General features: G+C 32.9%; 1 protein-coding gene across 1 annotated transcript in view; it reads right to left on the bottom strand.

Annotated features, from left to right (window-relative positions):
- Positions 1-16,340, bottom strand: part of LOC111153330 (LPS responsive beige-like anchor protein) — a 754,899-nt gene that overhangs the window by 74,506 nt on the left and 664,053 nt on the right. The window contains exon 48 of the mRNA XM_022512304.1: positions 5,067-5,234. Coding sequence (XP_022368012.1) covers positions 5,067-5,234 — 168 coding nt within the window. The remainder of the gene's footprint in view (positions 1-5,066; positions 5,235-16,340) is intronic.

Raw genomic sequence — 16,340 nt, 5'->3', positions numbered from 1 at the left:
GAGTACCTACCATACTTAGAACATAACAGGCCATGTGTTTTAAGTGAATGCAAATCTAATACATATTTTTATATAATGCAAGAAAAATTTGTGTGTGATGAGTGGAAAACTCTCCAGTTAAAATTTAATTTGCTAATAATTAACTAACTACTTGGGGTTGTGGAAAAGAGAAAGAAGCCAAGGAAATGTAAAGCAAAAGTTTTAAATAATCTTAAGCAAATGCTGATCTTGAAAAATAAATACTTTTGAGGTAGTTCCTCAAAAAGCTAAATACCATAAAATCTAGAAATCTACTTTTGCATATATATATAAAAGAACTGAAAGCAAAGATTTAAACAGACACTTATACACCAATGTTTATAGAAACACTATTCATAATAGCCAAAGGTGAAAACAACTCAAAATGTCCATAATCAGATGAATGGATAAACAAAATGTGGTATACACAAATAATGGGATATTATTCATCCTTATAAGGAAGTAAATTTTGACATATGCTACAATACAGATGAACATTGGAGATACTATGCTAAGTGAAATAGGCTGAAAAGGATGAATATGTGACTCCACTTCTATGAGGTACCTACAGTAGTCAAATTCCTAGAGACAGAAAAGAGAATGGTGGTAGTCAAGGACTAAGGAGGAGTGGGGGCGTGGATCACGAGTTACTGTTTCAAGGAATACAGAGTTTCAGTTTGGGAAGATGGAAAACTTCTGGAGATGGATGGTAGTAATGGTTACACAACAATGAATTACACTCAAAAAATGGTTAAAATAGTAAGTTTTATGCTATATTTTTATAACAAAACATTATTTGAAGTCCTAACATGTTAGTTTAAATGAAAGAAAAATATTATTTAATTTATACATATATTTCAATTATATGTCTATTATCTAAATGGACTAAAACAAAATTCAAATATTCTACCAAGTTAATTTAACAAACATTTACTGTCCGATTGTCTGACCCCATGCCTAGAATTTGGATTCAGAAAATATGGTCACCAAAGATAGATGATAGCCAATGGTCATTATAGCTACACTGTCTACTAGCCATACAGGCAATTTAAGTTTGGATTAATCAGAAATAAATAAAATTAAATAATCAGTTTTTCAGTCACACTAGCCACATTTCACATGTATAACAGCTACATATGACTAGTAGCTACTGTACTGGACATTGCTCTTTTACATTATACTATATATACTAAATGGTAAACTTCTTTGGTAAATCATTGGCATATATGAGGAAGAGAGGTGGTTAGTCCAGAATAATAACAAAGAGCCAAAACTGATTATTATTTGTCCCAGTTCCATGAAAAATGTTGTTCATATTTTGATAGGGATTGCATTAAATCTGTAGATTGCTTTGTGTAGTGTGGACATTTTAACCATATTGGTTCATCTAATCTATGACATAGGATATCTTTCCATTTGTGTCATCTTCAATTTCTTTCCTAACAGTTTTATAATTTGTATGGAACCAAAAAGACCCAAAAGCGCCAAAGCAACCTTGAGAAAGAAGAAAAAAGCTGGAGGTATCACAATCCTAGATTTCAAGAAACGCTACAAATCTGAAGTAATCAAAACAGTATGGTACCGGCACAAAAAGACACATAGATCTATGAAACAGAAGAGACAGCCCAGAAACAAACCCATGCATGTCTGGTCAATTAATCTGTAACAAAGGAGGCAAGAATATACAATGGGGAAAAAATAGTCTCTTCAACAAATGGTGCTGGGAAAACTAAACAACTACATGCAAAAGAATGAAACTGTGTATGGTTTGTTATACCAATCACAAAAACAAACCCCAAATGAATTAAAGGCCTAAATGAGAGATCTGAAACCATAAAAATCCTAGAAGAAAGCATAGGTTTTAATTTCTCTGATTATCAGCACAGGGACATTTTTCCAGATATGTCCTCTCAGGCAAGGGAAATAAAGCAAAATTCAACTATGGAGACTACACCAAAATAAAAAGCTTTTGCACAGCAAAGGAAACTATCAACAAAATGAAAAGGCAACCTACCAAATGGGAGAACATATTTGCAAACGATATATCCAAAAAAGGATTAATAACCCAAGTATATAAAGAGCTTCTACAACTTAATAGCAAAACACCAAATAATCCAATTGGAAAAAAGAAATGGGCAGAGGATCTGAATAGACATTTTTCCAAATGTCTTTTGGATGGCCAACAGACACATAAAAAGATGTTCAGCATCACTCATCATCAGGGAAATGCAAATCAAAACCACAATGAGATATCATCTCATATCAGCCAGAGGGCTAAAATTAAAAAGACAAGAAATAACAACTGCTGGCAAGGATGTGGAGGAAAAAACAACCCTTGTACACTGTTGGTGGGAATGCAAACTGGTGCAGCCACTGTAGAAAACAGTACAGACGTTCCTCAAAAAATTAAAAATAGAATTACCATATGATCCAGTAATTTCACTACTGTTTACCCCAAAACAATTAAAACATGAATTCAAAAAGATAAAGGCACTCCCATGTTTACTGAAGCACTATGTACAATAGCCAAGCTATCAAAGCAACCCAAGGGTCCATCTGTAGATGAATGGATAAAGATGATGTGGGGTATATGTAATGTATATGCATGTGTGAATATTACTTAGCCATAAAAAATGAAATCTTGACATTCACAACAACATGGATGGACCCAGAGGGTATAATGCTAAGTGAAATAAGTCAGAGAAAGACAAATACCACATGACTTCACTCATACGTAGAATTGAAAAATTAAACAAACAAAAGGAAAAAGAGACAACCAAAAAAACCAGACTCTTAAATACAGAGAACAAACTGGTAGTTGCCAGAGACAAGGTGAGTGTGCGTAATGGGTGAAACAGATAAAAGGGAAAAACAAAAATGCAAAAAAACAACAACAAAAATTCCCTCATAAAACAAAGAACCAATTACATTCTGTAAACGACCCACTAATTAAATGTTTCACTTTTTAACCAGTAGTATCACAAGGGTACAGGCTGAGAGCCATCCTTTACCATGCAAATGTAGCATAAACTTTAATGACAAGGAAGGTATGTTCTATCATCTTTGATATGTCAATAGTCTCTAAAAAAATACAGGGTCCCATATCAGAAGAAAGTGTTAAGTATATCTTCATGGCAACTCTACAGAGTACTATAGAATTTCAAAATTAACATTACAGATTATTGCTAAATATGCTGGTATGTTCAATAAAAAGGAGGTTCTAAGATAAAGAAGATAGGTATATATATACAATGGAATATTATGCAGCCATCAAAAGAAATGAAATCTTGCCATTTGCTATGATGTAGATGGAACTAGAGGGTATTATGCTTAGCGAAATAAATCAATCAGAGAAAGACAATTACCATATGATCCCCCTGATATGAGGAAGTTGAGAGGCAACGTGCGGGGTTTGGGGGGTAGGAAAGGAATAAATGAAACAAGATGGGATCGGGAGGGAGACAAACCATAAGAGACTCTTGATCCCACAAAACAAACTGAGAGTTGCTGGGGGGAGGGGGTAAGGGAAAGGGTGGTTGGGTTATGGACACTGGGGAAAGTATGTGCTATGGTGAGTGCTGTGAAGTATGTAAACCTGGCAATTCACAGACCCATACCCCTGGGGATAATAATATATTATATGTTAATTAAAAAATTAAAAATTATTAAAAAAATATTTAAAAAAGGAAAAAGTAAAACAGGAGATTCTAAAATCAAATCTATACTGTGATTTCAGTCATACAGCAGCTATGCAGGCATATGAATAATTACTATAAGGGAACATGAAAAAACAAAAATAGGTGGTGTATTTGTTGAAGAATTATGGACATTTATAAAACAAAGTAACCCTGCTCAAATGTTTTTAGAACAAAAAAGGAAGCTGGTCTATGCCATTCTATTCTAACAATGAAATTATATACTGTTTTGTAACAACATTTGTATGTTTGCTCTAACCTCAGTTTCATATATGGAAATATGTATATTCTGTATCATGCAATCCGTTGTTGCTCTAATAAAATAAAATGGCCCTGCAAAGAACATTTTCAAAGAACTGAAAAATTGGAAAAGTCTTCATGAGTTCCTTTGAGTCCAGCTCTAAATTAAGCTGAAAAATAACAATTCAAAACCTGTGCAATTTAAGACAAATATACATATAATACATGATGCTTCTGTTTGTGTACTGTTTGTTATCTGGGACATAAAGCAGACAACAATATATACTAGCAAATATATTTAAATATGTATACTGTCAATATTACCGGGTCATAAGTAGAATTAAAAAGGAATGCATCACGTGTTGGTGAAAAATAGCAAGCCTTACTCATCACAAATAATGTTCCCTTTACAGTGATATAAAACATTCCCTATGAATCACTCTTGGTTTCTTAAATACACTTGTTCTAAAATTGTATAGATACTTAAGATGGTCTAATTCTATAATCTTTGTACATGCTGTATGTTAGCATTAGGAGAATGCATAATTAGATTAAAAATAAAATTATCAAGGCTATATGCAGACTTTTTGGTTTATGTCGTATTTATTAAAACTGTGTGTTGAGTGTTCTACCTAAGAAAATAAATGACAAAGATAAAACAAGGTTTAGACTTCCTTCCAACTCTTAACTTCTATATGGTTACACATAGACTTATGTACTATATATATATATGTATATATGAGTTTTATATATATATATATATATGTTTTATCACATTTTAAAAGATTTATGCTTATAATATTTTAATAATTACTATTTTCCTAACACTTTTGTGAGAGTAGCCTTCAAAGTTATAAAAATTATAAATATGATCAATGATCCCTGAATGGGTTCAAACTGAAGAAGCACTCATTTTATATTGACTCAAATGTTTTGCTGGAGGCCAGTCTTGGATTCAAGTTCCAGCTTAGGTCACTACCTGAGAGGTCATTCTGCTAAACTCACTTCACTCATCCGGTTTTGTTTCATCATAAGCAAAATGAAAGCAGGGGGAAGAGGATATCCAGTACCTTCTAGTCTAAAGATACCTGAGAGATCCAGTCAGAAATTTACCTCTCTCAATACAGGATCAGCTATTGAATTCAGATTGACAGCTCCTTCATAGGTCAGGTAATAGAACACATTGAGGGATCGAACAGCCTCTGGTCCTAGCTGTTTATAGCCAAAAATGAGATCAATCCATTGGTGAAGCTGGCAGGAAACAAATTCACTCTCCAGGGCCTGAAAAAGAGGGCACAGATAATATTGTTACACTGAATTCAGCTTTTTAAAAAAATAGAGAAATTTAGAACAAGCAGTAAAGTTTTACACTAAATTTACTGTGAATAGACTTATTCTGATGTCTTATTTTCCAACAGAGTCAGTTCTCCTTTGTTTATAATTAGAAAATTTCTGGCACTTGTCACACTGAATTGTATTACATTGCTTACATGTCAGTATGATTCTACTACACTGTAAGCACTGCAAGGGCCAGGACTGGGTCTATTTTGGTCATATTTGTAACTCAGGACCTCACAGGTGCCCAATTTATGCTTCAAAGAATGGAGGCGATGCAATGTAAAGGCTACTTTGGAGCAACCACCTGAAATGCTTACGATTTTTCTAGATATAAACATTTTGTTGTCTACTGCAATAACTATAACCAAATTATTTAGCTATTTCAACGGAGTTTCTATGCCAGCAAATTTTATCTTTGGAGGGATACTCTAATTATTATGTTACTTATGTGTCCAATAAGCAATGAATGAACATAATCAAGTATTCAGTGGAAATGCTGAATCCACTTCAATTCTTCATTACCTTCCCAGTTACTAGCACTGCACCTAAAACACAGTAAGTACTAATAAATGTTTGCTGGATTTAATAAAGTTATAAATATAAAAGAATTTTAAAAACTGGAGACATTTTTAATAGATGTATTCAAATTTGTATTATTTAAAATTCTTCAAAATTATTTCACCATAAAGCTTTAGCATTATGGACTATTTTATCTATCAGTAATGCTATTCAAATCACAGAGCTCTAAAACTGAAACAGGGAAGCCCAATTTGAAATATATCAAATTGTACAGATGATGTAGCTCATTGAAATGCTTACTTTATGCGTAGTGAGTATACAGCTGTGATGTGTTTTTGGTGTGGCTTACTACCTTATCAATATTATAAAAAGAAATCTGTTGGTTTTAAGACAAAATTGAAGGACCTTTACAGCAAGCAACCAGTAAGATATAAACCACCTCATGACAAAAGACGTTTCTATTAGCTCACAGGTGTACACTTGTATAAGTCTATGCTTTATTAAAATAAGTGCCTATGAGGGTATCTGCCCGGCTGTCAGTGGAGCATGTGACCCTTAATCTTGGGGTTGTGAGCCCAAGCCCCTCTTGGGTGTAAATTATTCAAAAAATAAAATCTTTAAAAAAATCCTTATCTAAAATAAGTGCCCAAGAATAAAAAACATTTACAACTGAATTCAAATAATACATTTCCTTTAATATTTAAGAGGATGTCACAATATACCACATACTATATATAATGAAAAAATTATTCTGTAAATAAAACTCTTGCAATTCTCATATTCCTAAGTATACCCGAAATGAAATAAAAATATTTAGCTAGCTTCAACAGTGAAAGTTGTTTTAGACATCTCTTATAAAACTCATGATATTTATAAATTTAGTAAATAGCTAAGAGAACTGCTGAATATTATTGGAAATAGAAAGAGAAGGGCTTGTAATAACTAAGTAAATTCCTATTTTAAGTACATGGATTTAAAATTAATCTGAAAATTCAGGAATTATTAATGGAAGTTGCACACAAAAATGATACGTTTGTTTCATTAACTCGGGCCCTGGGTAGGGATGGGGCAATGGGGGCCATGTTTAAAGTGACACATAAAAACAGCAATTGTCTTAATTTGTGTGCAGTGCACTCCACACAAAAGCCCTAAATATGTTCAAATTAGAGCAAGCTGCTTGATTGTCACTGCAGTCTCATGTCACATTAATGCATGACAAACATTAAACCATACACTTAAATGGCAATTTATATCATTTAAATGTTTACTGCCAGACTAGCTCATCACTCATTTAAATGTGACTTTCTGACAGCTAATTTCAGTTAATTTTCTCCAATTCACTTAATTAGAACTTTCAATCAGGAAGGACCTACACATATCTTTAGCTTATATTCTTTTTAGTTGTTCAAAATCTGAGTTAATAAACTGCTGAAAAGCCCTACTATAATAGATTAGCATGTAATATCTGAGTCTACAAAAAAAGTGTGACTGTATGAAGAAAACTCACAGTATGTACTCTTAGAAGGAACCTACACTTATTTATGTAAATAATACTCTCGCCAGTAGTTTAAATAAAAAACGTTTATTTCATATACACAGACTATTGAAACAATAAAAAAACCTTGCATCCAAGCTAATTAAAAATTAATGATTTCAAAATTGTTTAATAAGATAAAACAGTCAGGAGTCTCCTGAGTGTCCATGGTGTTGCGATTTGAGACTATAAAATTCCAGTAAGCTCAGCACATGATAAAGTATGAGGAAATTTTCTCAATATTAAAGCTTTAAAAAGCAGGGCAATTTTATTTTATGTGTCATCAAAGAATTGTGAGTTTTCTTAATGTCAATTACTTCTTTATGCACATTCAAAATGGTGAACTTGGTAATATTTAGATGCTTAAACCGTTATATGTTGATACTATGTCAGACGTTAAACAAAAATGTTGAAATGAAAGACACTGTGTGCCCCCATTACACCTCAAACACACATGCAGAGGATGACCACAGTTTCATGGTTCACCCCTTCCCTTTACACTGTCATATTGGTCAAGCCTTAAGGGGTTGCCTAGTAATTCATGGATTATTGGCAAAATCTTTTCCAGAAGTTCACGGATAGACTTCAAAACATTTTTAAAAACTGAACTAAAAATCTCATTAGTGGTCTTCAAGCATTTCTTACAATCTATCGAAGTTTTAAAAGGGTATCCAAAAGAACAACTGCTATGGGTATAAGAGTTCCAAAGAGGTTTAAAATCATCTCAGAACAACGTCAGTTCAGGATTTTAACATCCCTTTGGCAGCAGTGAATAATAACTGCCTAGCCAAAAGTATGTAATAATAAACAAATGCACTTAATAAAGACTTGAGGTAAAGACAAGCAGGAGGAAATTATTGAGAGAAAGATTACAAATAATTCAAAATGGAATACCTTGAGATTACATCTTATAACTTGTGTTTTTGAAATTCAAAAACATAAATCATAAAACATTAAAAATTCTTTAAATCTCTTTTTATATGTTGATATAAAATACTTATATCCACATTTTTAGTCACAAAAAAATAAAAACATGACAGGGGAATGCTAAGCATTTGTGATTTTTCAAAGCCTTTAGATCAGACAGTCCTCATTAAGACTGGAGTTAAATACGGTTTGCAGCTCGGGGATAGTAACATTCTTCCCATGCTGCTCTCAAACCTAACCAATCAATTGTTAGTACTCCCCTAGCAGGCTGGATACATCATTTACATCCAATGTGTGCTCTGAGTAAAATTTGTAAAAAGAAAATCCACTAAAATGTCCAACACAATACAGTAATATTCAACTCATCTGAGTTATTATAAAATAAATCAGTGACTAATGTCCAATTGTTAAGGATCAAATAAGACTATGAAAAGACTATCATACGAAGCCTCACACAAATTGTCAATCCAATCCAGGGGGACTCATATTAGTCTTGACAAACTGTCTTGGGGCTGATATCTGTTTTTTTAATGAGATCTATTAAACAGAGACTAACACACTTGAGATATGCTAAAAAGTATAGTATACAGATGTCAAATACAAACACTTATTAGTAACTTTCATTTGTTTGGTTCACATGCACAACATCAACAAATTCAAGCTTTAATATTATAAAGATAATAGTAAATTATTCATAAACAACTCATTTGTGTAATTTTGTGTCAGAATTAATTACAACATATATGAATATGTCCCACAATAAATCTCATTGAAAGAATATAATCTATGTGTTACTGAAACTAACCCATTAAGGAAATGAATTATTTATTGATTAAAAAATATTATTTAAAATTATTCTAGTTTCCTCTAATACAATCAAATAATATGATAATTTATGTAGAAATGGCTTGCTTTTTCCAAAACATTCTAAGCTATCTTGGAATAAAAATTCTAAAGTAAAAGGCATTAATCATGTGTTTGTTAATCTATGTATGCTTTAGAGATACTCTAGCAATTTCCTTTTATTTTCAATCAAATTTTCTCTAATGTAAAAATTATGTAAAACCAAGAAAACCAATTTTAATTAACAAAAGAAAGATAATTGTTCATCTCAAGATCTGAAAAACTTATTTGTGTATTATTCCCAAATTAATGCTAATATTTATTTATGCTTTTGTTAAATGTTCTCATACAAAACCATTTTCAAAAAGCCATCAAATAAAAGCTACTGATATCTATAGGACAAATGATTTTTATGGAAAAAAAATCAAATAGTATTTACAAATCTTTACGTATAGAAATATAATGGTGTAACCAGAAGGAAGCAGGTCTGTGTAACCCAGATACACATTTCTGCACACCTATACCACCACTTCCCTTCTCAGGCTTCCAGAAGACCTGATTTAGTCCTGAGATTTAAAATGCATTAGCAGTAAGTATCAAAGAAGAAAATAAAAATCAATGACTAACCCTCTTAACCTGGTAGGCATTTAAGTATAAGATGTATTTAATCATATTTTATTTTATTTATTCATTTATTTTTATTCTTAAATCATATTATAAAGAGCTTTAAAAAATTTTTATGTAATGTACACTCAATGTAGTGCTCAAACTCACAACCTTGAGATCAAGAGTTGCATGCTTTTCTGACTGAGCCAGTCATGTCCTCAATTATGTTTTATTTATTTATCTATTTATTTTTAAAAGATTTTATTTATTTGACAGAGAGACAGAGGGCAGAAGTAGGCAGAGCAGCAGGCAGAGGGAGGGGAAGAAGCAGGCTCTTCACTGAGCAGGGAACCCAATGCAGGGCTCGATCCCAGGACCCTGGGATCATGATCTGAGCCAAAGGCAGACGCTTAACCAACTGAGCCACCCAGGCATCCCCCCAATTATGTTTTAAATGGAAGAATAAAAATTAGTTTCATACATTTTTAATTGTACTTTTATAAATTAAGAGTATGAATTCATTTGAGTATAGATTGCATGTTTCAAATGAGCTAATGTTGGGATTGGCCAGAATGTAATATACAACATTATGAACTTGGAATTTTAAGTATTTTTCACTTCAAATACATTTAATACAACCTTCTTCCTACACACACAAACACACACACACACACACACACACACACACACACACACACATTTAAAATGAACTGGTCTGTTATGTTTGCATGTGCTGGATTTCAAACACTAGTGGTAATGTTTCCTTAACATTGATATATGACCTTTGTAATTTACATTGAAGAAAGCTGTTTTTTTCAGCCTAATTAGAACTGTTTCAAATTTTCCTGCTAAATATATGATACAAAGTCCTTTCAACTTTTTTATTCTAGAGTTTCTTTCCATGTCAACTTTGTTCCAATCAAAATATGCTTTGAATTAAATGATTTTGATTGAATATGTGGATCATATTTCACTTCTAAGATTTAAAGTCCAAAAAGGAAAAGTTTAGCCTGTTCAAACAAAGCAGGAGCAGCCACTTTGCGGAAAGCTATTCACATTTAAGAAGACTGACAAATTGTTTGTGTGCACCATTAGGTCTAGTTTCTGCAATAGTTGCCAGATTTCCTGTCCCCCTAATAAGATACATTAACTCCTTAAATGCTGGCTCCGAATTTGTGATGAATTCAAGTAAGATTAGAAAATATTTTATTTATCTATAAGTTCCTTCTTCTAAATAAATGTAAAGAATAGTAAAGAAATTTATTATATCAAAATTTCCAAGAAACAAAATCATTTTTTCATAATTGAACAGATGCAAATTCAGAATATAAATATACTTTCCAAATGGTATTTTCGATAAATCCACATTAATCCTCATTTTTTAAAAAAAATGCATTAAACTAGTTAGTAATTACTTGTTCGGATGAAACACAACAGTGAAAATATTGGAATATGAAATGAACTATAATCTAAAATGAGCTTAACATTCTCTTATATTGATTATAAATATATCACAATGCTTCGGAATTCAGACATTCCCCTTCATATAGAACAAAAACATGAAACAAATTATATGCTATTTATAAAGAAAAGTTTAACTTTGAGGGCTTAACATTATGTGTGAAGCTGTGACATTAAGAACAATAAGTAATGAATGTCAGAGAAAAAAAGAAGGGTCAAGGATTTAGAGAAAGAAATTATGGGATGCTAAGAATAGAAATTATATCTGACAGTTGAAAAAAATGAAATTTAGTCAACAACACACAGAAGTTCATGCTGAAAAGCAGATAGAGAAATCACTAAAAGGAATTCTGTACTTCTAAACTGCCCTTGAACCGCTGAGCAGAAGAAAGATTTTGAAGCCAGCAGCATACTGTTCATTTCTATATTTATATCATTACTAAAGAAAAGTGTGAGTTAGTATCATATCTTGATATAACCATCAAGCACTCGTGCATCTTTTGGCAGGAGAATCATTCTGTCTACGATTGTTATTGTGTAGTTTTAAATGGACTAGTCAACCAGCTGTTATATATTTTACACACTGAAGGCCATGTTTCCTTTGAAATTCATAGTTTTAATCTCAACTGAAGTCTGTATTGCTGTGTGCCAAGATCAAAAGGATTAGGCAAACTTGTACAATTACCCTCCTTTTCAGAGAGATGATTTTTTTCTAATGTTTAAAATATTCCTATATGCTGACATTTTATCCAACTATTTTCTTTAGAGCTACAGAACATTAAAACATTTAATTAACATTTCAACCTTAGGTCACTCTTAATCTAAAACCTAGGAATTCATAATATACAGATATTTTAAACTAGTTACAGTATAACACACATAGGGAGATGGGGCTTTTAAAAACATTCTATTTAGTAAGAACGAATGGGGAACAACTATAATTAAATGATAGATATGCCCATCTATTTTATTATGTGTTTGAATTTTGCATGACTTCATGAAGAAAACAGTTCACGGAGCTTAAAGCAATGCATATGCATCAAGATAAATTTAACGTAAGAGAAGGTAATGCAAAAATTAGAAGTATATAAAAATCATGCCATGAAATTCGATAGACTTAGAGGTGCACCATGTATTTGTTCCTAAGCTTTCTAGCAGGCAACATAAAGAAAGAAACACGAACACTTACAAGAGTCAAAAATGACCATAATGTAAAAACAAACCAGATGGCCTAGAAAAACACATTATTTCTATTCCTGAGATAAGAAATTCCTCCCTTGGCAATATGATGGAATCCAGGTATGTGACTCTCAGAGGGACTGACTTAATCCTGGGATAGATTTAAAGTATAGACAAATGGAGAGACTACATACTCTTCAGGCAATCCTGCATAAACATTATTTCTCTTAGGTAAGGCTTTGAATGGTAAATTCTAGATTACACTCCATGACAAGTACCTGGAATGCAGCCATTTTATTTTGTCAGTTAAATGTAGAGCCACATGCTTCACCAGCAGCTAAATGAGTCACAGGACTAATAGTATCTCAAAAATGTGAAGGAGAAAGACACAAATAAGCCTCTATAGAAGGCAGGTCCATCTTCACCTGAAAGGGGTAGTAGCCTATGCTATGCTAAGACAGGTCCAAGGTTCTCCTCAGAAATTCTGGGTTAACTTTCCCACATAGATAAACAGGAAACAAAAGCCTCCAATGCTAACCATGATGCCCCAATACTACAGATGTTAAAATGTCTAAAAGTGGTATAGTAAATGCTCAACCCTTTAAAAAAAATTAGGAAAGTATCCTTAGGAAATTAATTTTGAGTACTGTAAATCGTTGTTATATTAAGGTAAACTAGTTAAAAAATACACACTTAAGTAATGAAAGTATTAATCTAAAATTCTCAATTATCTATCTATGTATAGAAAAAGGAACAGATTTCCTCTTTAGCAACCACTGAAAAGTATTAATTTGGAGGGTGACCTTCTGGAGTTTTTATTTTGCAGTCAGTTACACAGGGAAGGAAAACAAAACTAAAAAAAAAACAAAAAAAAAAAAACCAAAACAAAAATTAATCCCTTCCCATTTGCTTATCCTCATAGATCTGATAAATACTAGCAATCTCTTGCCTTTGAAGATGGCCAGACCAGAATTCCTACTTATTGCCAGATGTAGTTTAATCCCACAGGGACTCCAGACAAAAACAAGGAGCTGTCTTCATGGCACCAATGATTCCCTGGACTGAATGCCATAAACTTACATTGGCAAATCAAAATCCTTGGCAAGATAGAACATTTATTATATCACCACTTCCAAGACTATCCAATAAAGAAAAGTGAATTAAAGAATATGATGCAAAGTTGAATATTTTTTTTAAAGCATTGATAAGTTCAGCCAGAGATTTACATCTGCAGTCACTTTGTGTATGCTATTGTATACACAAACATCATTTAGGAATAAAAGTCTTTTTTCCCTTCAGCAATCTTTACACCCAATGTGGGGCTTGAAATCACAACCCCGAGATCAAGAGCTGCATGCTCTACTGAGGGAGCCAGTCAGGCGCCCAAAAGTCTTTTTTCATTCTACAACTTTTAACACCAGCAGTTCTGTCATCTGCTCAATCAACAAACATTTATTGAGCACTTACTATAGGTTCTGTTCTATGCCAGATTCTGGGGATAATGAGATGAGATGTCCCTTTGGAGGAGGGGTACGGAGCAAAAGGTCATCTCTAAGATGACTACAACAGTCTATGTGAGAACTAGTGAGAACCTCAAGAAAGTAGCAGTGGGAGTGAAGAAAAAGGGACAGATTTCAGAAAGATTTAAGTTATTACTTATATCAACTGATGACCACTGTAAAAAGTGAAGGAAAGAGAGTTAGGATGATACCCAGGTTTCAACTTTGGACCTTAATAGTACTGGAGAAGGAACAGTTTATATGGTAAAAGATTAACTCAGTTTTGAATTTAGTATTTATAATTTAGACTTTTTAAAATAGATCTGAAGTTAACCCTAAGCTTTTTTTAATCGAAGCCTGGTAATTGTAACAGAAATATATATACTACTTAAATATTAAAATATGTTCATGTACAATACTGGGATGCCCAAGCCAAAAAAACTGGGGGTAATAAAAGGATTGTCAAGACATTACACTCGTGCTGTCCAAATGAAAATATAATGCAAGCCACATGTATAACTTAAAATTTCTAGAAGCCACATTTTTTAAAAAAGGTGAAAATAATTTTAGGATAGTATATTTAATCAAGAATATTTAAAAATCATTTAAAAATATAATAATATAAAACTAATTTTGTATCAGATCTTATAAATTTGGTATGAATTTTATACTTATACAGCAAATCTCAGTGCAAACTAGCCATATTTCAAGTGGTCAGTAGACACAAATGTACTTGTGTCTGTACACATCTGTCACCATACAACACTATTACAATACTATTGATGATATTCCCTGTACTTTCATCCCTGTTGCATTTAGATTTTTACGGCATTTTGATGTAAAACAGAATGCAGGGATTAACAATATTTAACTTTTTAAAAAATACAGATTCTCCTACTGAAAATAAAGGTAAGCCTTACGAAGCACACACACTTGCAGACTACCAAGTGGCCTTTAAACACAGTTTTAAAGAAGTCATTAAAATTCCCAGTGCTAAAATGGCACTTCCCAGTGAAGAATGGCTACATCTTAGGACATGAGAGCAAAAATATAACATTTTCAAGTGTGAAATAGACATAATGTTCTGCAATGTATATTCCTTACCCATTTACAAATCTCTGAAGAACTGTGGCAGCATTCAAAAGATGGCAATATGCCTACCCTCTCTTCCAATAAAGGTGAGGGCCTAATTCTAGCAACTATGATGCCACCTACAAACTCCATCCTTAAAAGTCCTTTGTTAGAATTCTTACATATTGGGGTGCCTTGGTGGCATACTCAGTTAAGTGTCTGGCACTTGATTTTGGCAGGGGTCATGATCTTGGGGTCCTGGGATTGAGCCCTGAGTCAAGCTCTGTGCTCAGTGTGGAATCCACTTGAGAGTCTCCCTCTCTCTCTCCTTCTGCTCCCCCCACCCAGCTCATGCGCACACATGTGAGCTCTCTAAAATAAATAAAATCCTAAAAAAACTTTCTTACATATTGTCCGCTCAGCTCACTGTGCCAGCTATATACTTTAAGAACCACCATATAGCCATAGACTACAATTTAGGACAGAGAGCACAACATTGGCTGAAAATCAGTTATACAAAATCTGTAGGCAATATGGATATATTCATAACATAAAAAGCACCTCCTATTAGTAGCAGATAGAATTAGCTTCTGTTTGCCCACTCCTAGAAATTCCTTAACATGTATAATAATAGTATACGATTCTCTAAATCACAATTAATTGTAGGTCTGATTATTTCTGAATTATCAATGAAATAATGTTTAGCTAATAGGGTCAGTCTTGTTTAATTACTTTTATGCAGCCATGAATAAACAGGCAATATAAGATCAATAATCTAAACTTCTTAAAATATTTAATTTCTTATTTATGCTTCCTTGCCTCCCTTTTACTTCTTAACTAATCTTTTATCTTTCTATTATAGATATAGCACAAAAAATGACTTCGCTAAGATTATCATGTCCAATTGTCTGAATCCAATGGATGCTTATCCCCCTTCACCTCTGTGGTGATTGTGGTGTTTATGCTTCTAACTCTCTCTTCTCTAAGCTTCTTTGATACCCTCCCGTCCAGACTCTCTTTCTCATTTGATTCTCCTCATTTTTTTTTTAAGTAAACTCTATGCTCAATACAGGGGTTGAACTCATAACCCCAAGATTAAGAGTCACATGCCCTCCTGACTGAGTCAGCCAGGCAACCCTCTTCACTTGTTAATGTAGGGCCTTTTTCATCTAATTTCTCAGTCAGTGGTAGTTCTCCTCATGATTAGTCACAGGCCCCTGTTCCTGATGTAACTCAGGTTAGTTGAGCTAGACTTCAACCACCACAACCAACAATTATCACCATTTCCAGAGTTTCAAGTCCAAAATGTCAACTGCTCATCAAACTACTTATTTTGATATGCTTCTGGTAATTCAAACCTACATCAAGAAAAGAATAATATTTCCTCTTAAACTTGCTTTCTTGCTTGCT

The sequence above is a fragment of the Enhydra lutris genome, unplaced genomic scaffold (genome assembly GCF_002288905.1).
Source record: "Enhydra lutris kenyoni isolate GAN:26980312 unplaced genomic scaffold, ASM228890v2 scaffoldscaffold3, whole genome shotgun sequence".
In the NCBI taxonomy this organism is placed as follows: Eukaryota; Metazoa; Chordata; class Mammalia; order Carnivora; family Mustelidae; genus Enhydra; species Enhydra lutris.
Note: the sequence above shows the minus strand (reverse complement) of the source record. Positions and strands in the feature narration are given on the sequence as shown.